The 15126-nt window shown below is 40.5% G+C and overlaps 2 protein-coding genes across 4 annotated transcripts in view; both read right to left on the bottom strand.

Moving 5' to 3' along the window:
- LOC127051789 (uncharacterized) overlaps positions 1–15126 on the bottom strand; it is a 434435-nt gene that overhangs the window by 309480 nt on the left and 109829 nt on the right. The window lies entirely within an intron of this gene.
- The window catches only part of COPB1 (COPI coat complex subunit beta 1), a 39952-nt gene that overhangs the window by 14849 nt on the left and 9977 nt on the right, over positions 1–15126 (bottom strand). For all 3 annotated transcript variants that reach the window (XM_050954518.1, XM_050954517.1, XM_050954519.1), the window contains exons 3-11: positions 13833–14062; positions 7245–7414; positions 6405–6519; positions 5148–5240; positions 4436–4573; positions 3295–3414; positions 2369–2476; positions 2133–2279; positions 1203–1348 (exon numbers count right to left, since the gene is read on the bottom strand). In XM_050954518.1, the coding sequence (XP_050810475.1) occupies positions 1203–1348; positions 2133–2279; positions 2369–2476; positions 3295–3414; positions 4436–4573; positions 5148–5240; positions 6405–6519; positions 7245–7414; positions 13833–14062 (1267 nt within the window). The remainder of the gene's footprint in view (positions 1–1202; positions 1349–2132; positions 2280–2368; positions 2477–3294; positions 3415–4435; positions 4574–5147; positions 5241–6404; positions 6520–7244; positions 7415–13832; positions 14063–15126) is intronic.

The following is a 15126-nucleotide window of genomic DNA, read 5'->3' as shown; positions in this document are numbered from 1 at the left end:
AGCACTACTGGTAATTATTCTTCCATTTTGCTCTAATGCAAAATGAGGAAGTGCTACACTGAACAGCTTCACGGGGCTATAAGTTAAAGCATGAGGAAAAAAAATACATTGTGCTTACAGTATGCATCAAGCTAAAAAATATATAACGTGACTGGTCAAGACAATCAGCTTTTTGGCACTACTATCCTATCCCATTGTATAATTATAAACTCAATATGCAAATTAAAATAACTATACAAGGAGAGTTTTCTGCTAAGGATTTATTCTTAGCTACATTAATCTTAATACGTGTAAATTCAATTCCAACACTTTACAATGTTTAGCTGAACCGCTATTTTATTATGAGATCAGTTGTAATGTTTCTAATAAACCATACACATTGAAATTGGGTCAGATTTTAAATCCGCTATCAGGTCAATAAGGAAAAATATATTCTAAGAATATTTCAATCAAAACAGGTATTGAGGATGAACACTCCCCAATTGTTCAATTTAGTCCATTTTCTGCCCAACAGGAGGTTACAATTTTATCTGGATTGTAATGAAGTTATGATTCTGATGTGCGCTAGGTATCACAATAATAAAAGTGGTATAATGTCATAGGAAAACGTGATTACTTTTGCTATGATTGAAGCTCTCTTGTTCCATCAGAATACTAAACTTTTAGTGCCTGGCAAAGGAAGTATGGACTCCTTGCAGCCACCAGTTATTTCATATTCTGCTATGTGGATTGGAATTCTTTTACAGTGAGTTCTCTGATAACATACAATAAGCAATTTCTAGTTTCCTTCAAATCAAATGCATTTAAAATCATGTTGTGGTCATCCCTTGGCAACACTAGGTTATTTTAACGATTACAACATTTTAGATTTAGCCTTCATCATCAATGCTGCTGTCTAGTAAACATAAAGCAAACAACTAACAATTGCATCATAAAAATGAGATTTATTAAGTCAATGTTCCTCACTCAACACGATATTAATTTATTATGTTTTTCATACAAATTTGGAGGGAAAGAAATTCCCCAGAAATAATTTCCTGGCAAATATAAATTCAATTTAAGTAGGGAATGTCTGTAGTCTGAAGTTTGCTCAAAATAAAATTCTCTCATCTAATTTCCCCTTTCAAACAGTTTCAAGGTGCATGAGAATTCTTGAATTTAGTTGATGTGCAGTGTATTCTTTAAAAATATTTTAAACCTACTTGACAGTTTTAATGGCATGAAAGACTTCCAGCATTTTCTCAACAATAAGTAGTCTGAGATTATCAAATCGCTGAATTGCTTCACGCACAAATTCCAAGACATCAGCAGCTGCAGCTTCATTATTATCACTTAGGAACTCCATCAACTAGGACAAACAAGAGTGAATACGAGCTCAAACAGCAGAGTTATATACCTTTAAACGGTCACAACCTTTACAAGAACTATTACAGCACCAAGTGCTGAACAGCAACAGAAGGAACAAGGACAAGAAACAGAAGTGAATGTAGTATTTTGCCCGTCATTTGCAAACTGATGCCAAACCGATTTAAGCTGAGCTACCCCAAAGCTCTCTCTACTAATTCAGAAGAATAAAGAGAACAAACTATGTATCTTTTATATTCGTTCCCTATAGATCAAAGAATTCATGCCTTCATACTTTATTCAGCCAAAACTTGCTCATTCCAATAAATAAGCACCTTGGAACATTTTTTCTATTTGCATGGGTTAGTGTGTACTGATTAAAAAAAACAACAAAAAAAACCCAATTTTCCAGTTTGTGTTCATCAAGAACAGTAAAATAAAAATATTATATATATATATATATATATATATATATATATATATATATATATATATATATATATATATATATATAAAAAATTTATTTTACTGTTCTTTATATACTCTCTCTCTCTCTCTCTAGTAATTTATATATAAAAATAAAACTTACAGAAGATGGATAACTGGCAAATGACAAAGAAGCCCTAAACTTTTTAGGGGAATAGTAGTATAATTTACAATAACACCTTTACAAAGAAGATATTAAAAGGTAAGATCTAAGCTTCAGTTATTTTCTTGGAGAAAGTAGCAAGGATCTTGGAGATCAGTTAAAACACATTTACTGTAAATATAATTAAATATTTGCATACCACAGGAATAACATTTGCAGCCATATCTGGAAACCGAACGCTACAGGAATGCAGTGTCCGAACAAGTAACTGCCTGTATTTGTCAGTATCTTCATGCTCTGTCACATTGTTTGTTTTAATCACTTCTTTCTTCAAAACAATCACCAGCTATAAAACACATCAAATAAGTTTCAACTGAACCACATGCTTTACTGAAGAACAAGCTAGAATTAAAGCATAAAAAAATACATATTTACCTCTTCCACATTTCTGGAAGACACAAGATCGAGCGCTAACTGAAGGGTTTTCTTGCGCACTTCTAAATCTGGAGTACTCAGCACTCTCAGTATGTCCATAACCAGATCCTGAAATCAATAAACGCACTTAAATTAAGTTTCAAAACCAATAATCAGACAAAAAATAATTTTCTTGCTTTAATTAAGTCTTTTCTTTTTTGTGCAAATATACAATTTCCAAGCTATAGTACAGAATTACTGAAGAGATCATTCAAAAAATGTGTAAGTTGTGTATAGCATATTGACAGAAAAGTATAATGATAAAATGATTCTTAGTCTCAATTAAGATTTTTTATCTTTTTTTCCTGTTCTGAGATTAGTGTCTGAACCCTGGCTGTGCATTAAGGAAATTCAAAATATTTGTCTAACATACTGTAATTTTATGTAGTATTTTTCCAACAAACTGAATCACTGAAGTTTTCCAAAAAAAGGTCACCCTTTATCGCCAGGGCCAGCTCCAGTTTTTTTGCAGCCCCACGTGGCGAAGAAGAGAAAAAAAAAAAAACAAAAAAAAAAACATAAAGCCGTGATAGGCAGCACTTCGGCGGCAGCTCTACTGCGCCATTTCATTCTTCAGCGGCAATTCGGCGGCCAGTCATTCCCTCCGAGAGGAACTTTTCATTGGCCGCCCCAAGCATTTGCTTCCTGCGCTGGTGCCTGGAGCCAGTCCTGTTTATCGCTGCTAGTTCTCATGCTATCAAATAAAACTAGACCTAAACATAAAATACTGTCCAGGAGCATTTTATAAACAGGCCGATTATTTTAAATGTTGAAAGTACATTATTTTTTCTTACCATAGTGACAGAATTTTATTTTTATTTTAGTTAAAGTAAAATCTAAAATAGATTTTCCCAGGGCAAACAAAAAAACAACAGTAGAGCACTTACTTGTAATACTCGCTCATGAGCAGGATGGTCTTTCAGTTCAATCAAGCGATCCAACACAATCAGTTTCACATTGTTATCACTCTCTTTAATAATTAAGTCAATGTAACACTGAGCCGCTGCCTAAATAATAATAAAAAAGAGTGAAAGCATTTTTTCAAAATTTTTTAGAAACTGTGGGAAAGATAAGAACAACTATTCATAGGAAACACCAATTCCTGGGGGAAATCCAATGAAGAAACACACTCTAGAAACGTATGAAGGGTTATTTTAATAATAAGTAAGAGAAACTAGGCCGCTGAACAGTTTTCTAGGAATTCATTGCTGGAACCGTTTTCCAATTTAGGGCTTACCTGATGATGCACTATTGGTAGCCTTTTCTATGCTACAAGGCAGTTTTGCCTATTGAGGAGACACGCTGGCCAGAAATACCCAGAATATTTATTTATTTAATTAATTTATTTTTACTAGCACCCAACTCCAGAGAGTTGCAAGGGCAATGGTGAGATTGAAGCTCATCTAAATTAGCTTTGTTCTTACAGCTCACAAAGGTAATCTCACCAGCCCATATAACATGATTTATACTCAAACTACAAATTTTACAGGCTGAAGATAGGGTCTGTTTTTATGGTTCCCTCTTCCAAAAAGATCAAATAAACAAAATATAAGCCCAGCTGCACATTAAGGGGCCAATCTTGCAAGCTTTACTCAAATGGGTAACCCATACTTAAGACACTGCGGTAAGTAGACCTAAGTATGTCGACTTCAGCATTGTAGAACAGGGCTTAGTCTGTAACTATTCAGTATTTGGCTTCATTGCTCAGAGTGCCAAGACGACTTCATGTTAGTATCGACTGTGGAGGTGGTTTGTGTAATGTTTACATCTGTCCAATGGCAATTGGATAGAGACCACAAACTCATTTCCTACTGGCCAGTGACAAACATCCAGAGGCTCACGTTAGCCAACCACTGAAAGGGGTGATATTCACAAGATGGTTGAGTCATTTGTCTAGTGTCAAAACAGTCATGCGACAAAGAATGTCAATCTTTCAGACATTACACGTTAAATTGTAATATATGCTAACCCAGTGTAATGCAGACAAGTTATTAAAGCATTCTTAAACATCATAAATCACTGCAATACCTTGATTGCTGTTGGTGCACTGGAGAGTGTAACTAGTGTTCCTGCTGCTTCATATTTTACTGCAGGACTAGATGACTGCAATAAGTTGTAAATACATCGTATAAATCGAGCTCTTTCTGATGGATTAGCATGGCAGACCTAGATGAAAAAGACAACAACAGATGGAAAGCATACTGAAGAAAAATAAAAAGCTATTGTAAAAATACAAGAATCCTAGTTTATCTCCTTAATTACCTCGCTGCAGGAGGCAGTGAAAAGCAGGAATGACTTTGTCTGAGGATAAGAGCCCCTCAGTCTAGATTGATAGGAACCAGGCAATATGAAGCGAGAGAGTATTATACACCTCTTAAGATCTCAACTTGTAAAGAATGTCCTGCACTAGCTAGTATTATGGAGTACTCCATAAGAGGGAAAAACACAGAAAACAAAAAATACTTATTCCCAGACCAGGTTAAAGCAAATCAGATGTGTGCCAATTTCATTGCATTAGCTTGCACCTTCTAAGCTTGACCAGTCCATTGCTTTCAAGAGAAATTATATCCAGTTCAACTAAACAGTGAGTCATCGTTTCCAAATGGACTAGCTGCTCACTTAAGACTAGATTTCTAGTTATGAAACATCTCACTATCCAGCCAACCTTTCTGAACTGTATTTTTTCAATATAGAGTAAAAATGCACATTTATTTAAATGACTGCAGTCATTTCCCCATACCTTGTAAATTAGTTCAACAATAACCAGTTGAAGAATGTCACCAAATGTCTGGACTTGGTCAATGCAGGTACTCAGATAATCCAAAGCTCGATCCTATGGAAATAAAATACAAGTAATCTGGTTTGTTTTAAGTGTTATATTTGAATACAAATTTTAAAGTGATCACAATATAAAAATTAAAAGCACAGATTATTCCTTCTGCTACATTCAACTTAACACTTGTAGAACAGCGCATAAAACAATATACAAAATTACAAAATAATGAATTCATTTAGGCCCTAAAGAACATTATCATCACACAATTAGTTTCTTATTTGTTGTCACCAACCAGGTCAAATAGGTCAAAACCATCAAAAAATTACTGCATAACAAATATTTCAATTTTTGAGCCAATGAGGGAAAAGGTTTCTGAGTCAAGTCTGGAGATGTCATTTGAGAAATAAATAGCTAATATAAGTTACAAAATGGTAAGTAATGTGGCAAATCTTCACATGGCTAAAGATGATTATGCCTCTCAGTGCCAGTGTATCTCCCTTCCACATAAGGGGACGGCACTGTTTGAAAATAGAGAGGTGTAAAGGTCTCATGTAGCTTTATTCTTCTTCTTCAACATTTCCAAATACTTCACAAATCTATGAATAGTCTTTACTTGAGGGAGGATGGGAGGCATATTTGTTGTATTAAAAGATCTGCCATATCCAATTGTTTAAAAATATCTCCATTAGTTCTACGTTTAGAGTTTTCACATGCTTAAAAATGCTGAAAATCCCCAGCAACAGAGATGGACAGAACTGCAGAAGCCAGGGAAACTTTAATATTTTATTTATTAAGCTGTTCCTCCAAAAATAATGTTGGAAGCCCGTGTAAACTCATATTCTGATATACAGGAACCCATCTTCGGTCAAAATAGAACATTCAGCTACCTCTGCCCCCAAGTTAAACAGCCAAGGTATAACCAGGGAAACTAAGCATATTGTACCTCTCAAAAATTTATTCTTTTGCATGATCTGAGAGCTTTCCCACCTTAAATTTCTGTACCATGTATTTTTTATTACCAAATTAAACCTTTAAAAATATTTCAGTTCTAGTTTATTATTTTCATAGAACTAACTAAATTGCACTTATTTTATGCAAAAGTACCTTGATAATTTACACCACCAACAAATCAAACAGGCTAGTCAGTCATTAACTAGGTGTTCAAAAATAATTTTAAGGAAAATATCAAAACCATAAGAGAATTAGGACAACCAATTTTACCTGATCTGCATGAATTAGCATCATAAATGCATTTCTTTTGCAGCTTGCATCTTTCTCATTCACCAGGAAATCATGGATCAATTCGGGAGCATCAGGTATAAGATGTTCAAAGTTTCTTTTAAAAAAATATTTTGGAAAAAAAATGTAAGAAAGGTAAACAGAATGATATAGCTAAATACTTAACTGCATGTGTTCTATACAAATGTTTAAAATGAAGTGTTAATAGATAAGATCTTCATTTTTTTGTCCAAAAATCTTTGTGCACTTACGTTAAAAAGCGAATGGATGTAAGATATATACACATTCATATTTAGTGAATTATTGCTTGTTACTCTGGTAACTAAGACCACCACCCCCAACTGGTTTTGGTTTAATTTTAGTTTATTTGTATTATTCAATCACGCAAATACAGTTTTCCTTTGAGAACAATTTTCACATTACTGCTTCTGCATATATAACTAAATCATTATGTTGTACTACTTAATTAAAAAATGAAATTAAATTAGCTGAAAGTTGTCCCACTTTCTATGTATTCATAGCAGCTGTACAATCTTTATTCCCAACAACCTAAACTAAGCTGATTTCAGTGGCGCTCTGGGCAGGTGCAAAGGTTTGCCCACTCAAAGTGGCTTGCAGGATCAGGCCTTAGTTATATTTGAGAAAGCTGTAATGGTAAAAGGTACTATGTATTCTAAGTCTACTGAACTGAGCAGGATCTAAAATAAAATTCAAATGAATCTCATATTAGACTTCTTTTTTATCGGGACTTTCCAGGTGAAATCCACTAACATTAGCCTGGGCCTCTGAGGTCCAAAGGTTTAAATAATTCACAATTTTTACCTGTAAATTGTGTAGATTGCCAGGACTGCATTTCTGCGCACGTAGCTGTGACGATGTTCCAAACACGCACGAATAGCTGGCATCAAAGGTTCCAGTAATTCTGCTTCTTTCAGCTTGCAAAGAAAACGAAGAGTAGAGCCCCGGATAAATTCATTGGGGTGCTGAAGATCCTAAAATAAGAAAAGTAAAGTATTAGTGTTTGCTGAAAAACCAAGTATTACCATTTTACAATTTTCCCTGCTGTTAAACATTTGCCCTCTGAACAAGAGCTAAAATGACTGATAAACTCTCAATTTTATAATTAAACTGCACTGAGATACAGGAAAGATTATTTTATTTTACTCCCTATATATAGATTTTAATTCTTCATGACCATAGAAACATTGGGGGGGTTTAAAACCATTACCACAGGTGGGATAACAGATCTCTCTCTCTTCAGTGGAGAAAGTGGAATAAGGGAAATCAGAATGTCTGTAACCAGAACATAAAGGGCATGTCTACATTGGCAAAATTACAGCGCTGCTCAGACAGCGCAGAAGGAAAACCGCTGTTGTGTGTTCACACTGACAGTTGCCTGTGCAACAGCATGTTCACACTTGCAGCACTATTTGGAGCGGTGCACTCTGGGCAGCTATCCCACAGAGTACCTCTTTCTCTTTTGCTGCTAAGACTTGTGGGAAGGCAGAGGGGGTCACGGGGCATGCTGGGTCCAGTCCCAATGCCCCGTGATGCATTGCTTTGCATCCCAGCAATTCCTGTGCTTCCGTCCCCATTTGGCGACATCTTTCAACTGTTTGTGTACTGTGCGCCCTGCCTCTTTCAGGTTGCAGGAATGGATCCCGAACTGCTGACCAGTATACTGCTCGCTCTGACTAACACGTTACGAGTGGCAGTGGAATTATTCCTTAAACTACAAAGGCAAGAGGAGTGCGACACTGATCTTGCCACGCAACGTAGCTACAACACGATATTGCTTGTGGCATTCACAGAGGTGCTGATCACAGTGGAAAGCCACTTCTGAGCTCAGGAAACAAGCACTGAGTGGTGGGATCACATCATGATGCACGTCTGGGAGGACGAGCAATGGTTGCAGAACTTAACCATGAGGAAAGCCACATTTATGGGACTGTGTGATGAGCTTGCCCCAGCCCTGCGGCACAAGGACACGAAACTGAGAGCTACCCTGTCGCTGGAGAAGCGCGTGGCGATTGCACTGTGGAAGCTGGCTACTCCAGACTTCTACTGATCAGTCGCTAACCAGTTCAGAGTAGGAAAGTCAAATGTTTGTGTTGTGTTGATGGAAGTGTTCAGGGCCATTAATTGCATCCTGCTCCGAAAGTCCGTGACTCTGGGCATCCACAATGGCTTTGCACAAATGGGCGTCCCTAACTGCAGAGGGGAAACAGATGGCACACACATTCCAATTCTGGCACCAAACCACCTAGCCAGCGAGTATATTAATCAGAAGTGGTATTTCTCAATGGTTCTCCACGCATTTGTGGATCACCGTGGGCGTTTCAGACATTAACACAGGCTGGTCCGGAAAGGTGCATGACGTACACATCTTTCGGAACACTGGCCTGTACAGGAAGCTGCAAGCAGAGTCTTTCTTCCCAGACCAGAAGATCACCGTAGGGGAAGTCGAAATGCTCATTGTGATCCTTAGAGATCTTGCCTACCTCTTAATGCCATGGCTTCTGAAGCCATACACCGGAAACCTTGACAGCAGCAAGGAGCAGTTCAACAACAGGCTGAGCAAGTGCAGAATGACTGTTGAGTGTGCATTTGGCCATTTAAAAGCCCACTGGCGATGCCCGTATGGGAAGCTGGACGTGGCCGATGACAATTTTCCTATGCTTACAGCCACGTGCTGTACGCTCCATAATATTTGTGAAGGGAAGGGTGAAAGCTTCACTCAGGGCTGGACCACAGAGGTTCAGCACCTGGAGGCTGAGTTTGAGCAGCCAGAGACAGGGCTATTAGAGGGGCACAGTGCAGGGTCATAAGGTTCTGGGATGCCTTGAGGCAGCAATTTGAAGCTGAAAGCCACTAATATTTGCTGCTATGCTCAGGATGTAATGCTAAGTGATGACTGGTGCACATGATGCAATAAGGGGGTTTAACATAACTGCACGTTGCTTTGCAGTGCTCTTTTTGCTTTCACTTAATAGAATAAAGATTGCTTTCAAACCAACACAATTATTTTATTAAAAAGACAACAACCGGAGGAGAGAGTCAAACGACAAAAATATATCAACAGGGAGGGGGAGGGGGGAAGGGAAGGTCTCTGGAGGAGGGGTCCCAGGACAGCTACAGATTTGTGTATATCCAGGGATCGTAGCCAGCCTTCTCCTTTGGAGTACAATGCAGTGGGTGCTGCACTTCAGCAGGGCCAAACTGCAGAGGGATGGGTGTTAAGTGCAGTGGATAGTGGGAGTCCACACTGCTGGACTGTGAGGAGGGAGGAGCAGAATGCTGTGGGTAGAGTGTGGAGCCAGGAGGTTCCTAACAGTGTGCTGGCAGGGCAGCGGTGCATAGGAAAGAGTATTGTGACAGCAGCTGCAGGGGAGGGCGGGCACGGAGCCGCTCGGTTTGAAGAGCTAGTACCTCCTGGAATGTGTCCACTTGGCGCTTCATATAGTTTAAGAGCCGCTCTGTGGCTTCCTTCTAGTGCAGTACCTCTGAAACTTTTTTACTGGTGATCCCTTTCACTTGAAAGCCTTTGAGTATGACCCCCCTCCTTATAAATTAAAAACACTTTTTTATATATTTAACACCATTATAAATGCTGGAGGCAAATCAGGATTTGAGATGGAGGTTGACAGCTCACAGCCCCCATGTAATAGCCTCGTGATCCCCTGAGGGGTCCCGACCCCCAGTTTAAGAAAACCTGTTCTAGTGTGCCGCATTCTCCTTTCAGTCCCTCTTCTCGCTGTCCTGCCACTCCAATTTCTGTTTTTCAGCGACAGCATGCATCATAACCACACGGAGAAAGTCCTTCTTAGTTCTTCGTGGCCACTTTCTAATTCTGCACAACTGTTCTGCTGCCAGTAAGGGAGGCTGGCCTCCCAAGGTCATCTCTGTGAAGTTTAAATGCAACATTTTGCAGAAGCAGTATTGTTTGCAACACAGACAACACTGATTCAGTGTTTTAAAACACAGCCAGTACTCACACACCTGTCACTAACTGGCTGTCCCCAGGCAAGCACACATGAGCCAGAAGACCCCCAAAGTGGTGAGTAGCCACAGGGGCAGGGAAAATCACTCTTCCCGGACCCTGCTGTACATTGGGCACGTGGCTCTTGGAGAGAGCCAGCACTGTAGGGGAGGCTTGATAATCATTCCTGTCCCCACATTTTCCACAGGATGCGATCATTATGGAAGATCTCGCTGGTGAGGGTGAGCAGGGAATCAAGGGAAGGTCTTCTCCAAGCCTGCAGCTTCCACCCTGGCCTCTATGTGGCTTGCCTCTGTGCAGCGATGTTGTCCCCTCCCCCTGTGATGGCACAGTGGCTCGGGAAAGTTACCGTTAATGGGGCAAGCAACAAAGCAGCTCTGCCGAGGAACCTGCAGCAGCAGATTGCCCAGTATCTCCAAGAGAGTTTCCTGGACATCTCTGAGGGAGATTCTCGTGAAGTGACGGAGTCTATCAACAGCCTGTTCCGCATCTCAGAATAGGCATGTGGTGGGAGACAAGCCTGCTTTCTGCAACCTTCCTGCTCCCAGCAAATTGCTTGAGCAATTCCCAAAATCAGATCCATTTATCCTGTTTGCGCTTTGCCAAGATCTGACTGCTGTGACTGGCTAGGCCCCTCTGGAGTAGAAAAGAGCTGACTGCATGCATACTCTGCCTCTGGGTTCCCCCTCCCCCTCTTCATCCAAGATTTCCTCCTCCTGGCTTAGTCCACTCTTGACTGGCACGTGAGCCAATGAAGTATCCACAGAGGCCTTCGCGGTGGAGATGGGGTTGCCACCAAGTATCGCATCCAGCTCTTTGTAGAACCGGCAGCTTGTAGGTGCAGCACCGGAGTGGCAGTCGTTCCGCAGCTCCTTCACTTTTACCCTACACTGCAGTGTGTCCCAGTCATGGCCCTTTTCTATCATGCATTGTGAAATCTGTCCATAGGCATCATAATTCCTATGGTTGGAGCGCAGCTGGGACTGCACAGTCTCCTCTCCCCAAATGCCGACGTGGTCCAGCAGCTCAGCATTGCTCCAAGCGGGGGATCACTTGGTGCGTGGAGCAGGCATGGCCACCTGGAGAGAATCACTGAGACCACAGCATGCATCACCAAGCAAACAGGAAGGGTACTTTCAAATTTGCAAAGGAATATACTTGTTATGAATGGAAAACATCCAGACACTTGTGTGGCATTGCTACACTCCTTGGGCTCAAGTTTTAAAGCTTTTACTGCTATTTGTGGGATTCCAATGTAGTTATTTTTCCTGATCAACAAAAACAAGCAAATTCCTAGTGTTTCAGACCCAATGGCAACCATGCTGAATGATTCATTACATTACTACATTATTCTGATTGAAAATGGCAATTTAAAAAAACCTAGGAAAAATGACTATTTTCATAATTTGAAGATTTCATTGGAAAGCGTATGGTCTAGCAATGCCATTGTATTACTCCAGACAGTCAACCAGATCTCAAAGTCAAATGTTTCTGATAGCGAAGTTTTCTCACCATATTTCAAGGATAATGTTAATCAGATTCAGGACAGTCTCAGTTGCACCAAAGTAGTAGCATCAGTGCAGAAAAGAATGAATGTACTCTCTCTTCCAACAGTTTCAGAACAGTAAGTTTCAAACGCACTGGAAGAGAAATGCTCATTCAACAAGCTGACGTTATGACCCTCCTAGTGTAAAATGTTTGTGCTCTTAATTGATAGAGATAATTAATGCCTCCTTGAGGAAAGGCAATTGTGACCACCCTTAAACACTATAAGGTCTGGTCCCTGCTCAAACAAACTCGCCAATTTCTGCCCTATTTCTAAACGCTTTCTGAGGGATAGGTGACAGAATGCCAAAATCTAGCAGCACCCAATATCCTCCTTTCTTGGACCATATTCAGTTGGGTCTCAAACCTGGACATAGCACAGAATCTACTAATATCAGCAGTCAATCTCCCCAAAAAGATAGATAAAGGTCAGAAATACAGGATGATTCTATTAGACCTATGCCACTGATCTTAGGATGGCATCCCACTTCTGCTCTGCCAATGATGCCAGCCTTCACTGCCCACTTGTTAAATTTCTGAACAAGTACTTTCATGCTTTCTCTCATGCTCCCACTTTGTATGGGAGGAGTCCCCCATAAAGCCTTGCTTTCTTTCTTATCCCTTCTTAAAACTTCTTTTTTGCAATGTCTATAAAATATTTTTTGACAACAGTTGGGCAATGAATGTGCTGAGACCACTGTCTATCATACTAACCAGTATTGTCTCATTGTTTCTCACCAATGGAATCCCAAGGGGTTGCAAAATTGAGGCCTCTTTTGTTCAGTGTTTGTGAATCCACAGAGGGAAACAGTAAAATCACTATGACGACGCTCAGGTGTATGCCTCTTTCATTTATCTGGACAGAGCTATTTCCTGGAACTTCCAGCAAGTGGACGAAAGCTAGCTCATTGGCTAAATCTGATTAATACAAAGGATATTAGAGACACAAGGTGAGTGAGGTAACATCTTTCATTGGACCAACTTCTGTTGGTGAGAGAGTGAAGCTTTTGAGCTTACATAGAGTTCTTCAGGTCTCTGTAAGCTCGAAAGCCTCGCTCTCTCACCAACAGAAGTTGGTCCAATAAAAGATGTTACCTCACCTTGTCTCTCTAAAACCCTGGGACCAACATGGCTTCAACAACATTGCATAAGACAAAAGATATTAGCAACGGCCAGAATCATCGACTTTTATCTGCAACTGGCCAAGACATTACCACTTTTCCTCTCAAATGCAGAGTACGCCACAACAGTCCATGCCGTTAGCACTTAACTACACAAATACAACGAACTCTATCCAGGGCTACTCTTGAAGGTTACCTGAATGCTCCAGCTAGACCAGACACATATGCCATCTTTTAGAAGGCAAGAGAAACTGGTAACTGCATATTACAAATGAACATGTGTGCTGCAATTTCATGTACAGGTATAACTGAAGGTGCTGGTTACCATCTGAAAAGTCCTAAATAGCATAGGATACAGTTATTTCAAAGATAACCTCTTCCTTTTATACTCCCTCATAACAATTGCATCAACATTGTTAATCCCTAGAGAAGATATCACAGGAAAAGGTAACAGGGTTGATCCTCACCACTCAGCTCCACTTCTGCTGGAAAGCAGACAGTGCACATCTTTGTTTAGGCATAACTGAAAATATTTGTATTTTCTTGGCAACAGATCTTACAGATGGCAATTCCTCAGCTCTGACCCATGCAGGCAGAGTGGTTAGGTCACTGAGGAAAGGAATGCGGTGCATCCACTCATTTGGATCAAAATATTACATTACCTGGTTATGCTTTATGTAGAGATTGGTCAGATACAAGGGTGATAGGGCATAAAAACATAGATTAAATAACAAATATGTTTACCTTTCTATAGGCATCACATACAAGGATCATTTCTTGCAATAGTTTGCCATCTGGAGTGGTCTTCGGAACTATCTCCCAAAAGACTAACAGCAGTTTCTTGATGGTATGATCTTGAAGAGGCAGTACAAAACGAATAATAGTCATCAGAAGTCCAGGTAGTTTTTCACCATTCAGGATCATGATAATTACTTTCTTCAAGGCCTCTGTCTTAGACTTTACATCTCCTTTTTCTGGTAGAGGGAAGCAGGAGTTCAAAAGCAAGCACAGCAATTACAGAAAGTGACAAATAACAGGTGCCCCCAGAATTACTTAAATAATCAAGGCTTGTTAAAACAATCTAACAGAAATATTGATACTTGATGCCAGCAAATATAAACCTTGCCCCTCAGGACACCACCACATTATTATTTTTTTTCTATTACCGTAGCACGTGGCTCCTGGTCTGTGACTAGGGCTCCTGACTGTGCTAGAGATTACACTAATGAATTCATACTCCTAAATTTAAGAGAATAATAAAGAGCATGGGAGGTTTAATAAATACAGCTGTAATTTAGCTTCCACTGAAGCTCAGTTAATTCCACTACACAGTTCTAATGAAGGGAATTTCATTACTGACAGACCATATTCACACCAGGAAATCACAATGCATTATGGTGTTGCAGTCATTCTTGCATATGCACTTCTTACTGCGGGGGAATTCTGCACCGCTGTGTATGCACAGACTTTATGTCCCCTGCAAACGACTTTGTTTGCTCACAGAAAAGTGACTTTACGGGGAAGCAAAGGGAAGCCACAAGAGTGGTCATGCAACCCTTCCTAGCAGTATGTTTTGGGTGCCAAGGGAAGGGGGCAGGACTGGGGAAGACCAGGCTCAGCTGCTAGTCCCAGCTGGGCTGGGGAGGACAGAACTTCCTCTTCACCTGCACAGCATCTGGGGCTGGGTCAGATCCACTCTCAGTTTTCTCCTCCAGCTGCAGGAAGTTGTGCAAACTTCCCCTACCCCCACTTCCTGCACCCATTGCTCCTCAACTGCAGGGTGAGGGATCCCTCTACAGGGAGCTGCTCCTCCATCCCCCCCAAACCCCTGTGCATCCAGACTCCCTCATACCTAGACACTCCTGCCAAGCCACACACCCTGCACTCAGAAGCCCCCCAATGAGTTCCCCTCCCCCTGCACCTGGACCACCTCGACAAGCCACCAGCACCCAGACCCCCATGCCACTGAGCCCCAACCAGGTGCACCTGAATCCCCACCCCACTTCTGCAGCATCTGGACCCCCCCCCAACCCCCATG

Source organism: Gopherus flavomarginatus, chromosome 5 (genome assembly GCF_025201925.1).
Source record: "Gopherus flavomarginatus isolate rGopFla2 chromosome 5, rGopFla2.mat.asm, whole genome shotgun sequence".
Lineage (NCBI taxonomy): Eukaryota > Metazoa > Chordata > Testudines > Testudinidae > Gopherus > Gopherus flavomarginatus.
The sequence above is the reverse complement of the archived record's forward strand: the minus strand, read 5'-3'. Positions and strand labels throughout refer to the sequence as shown.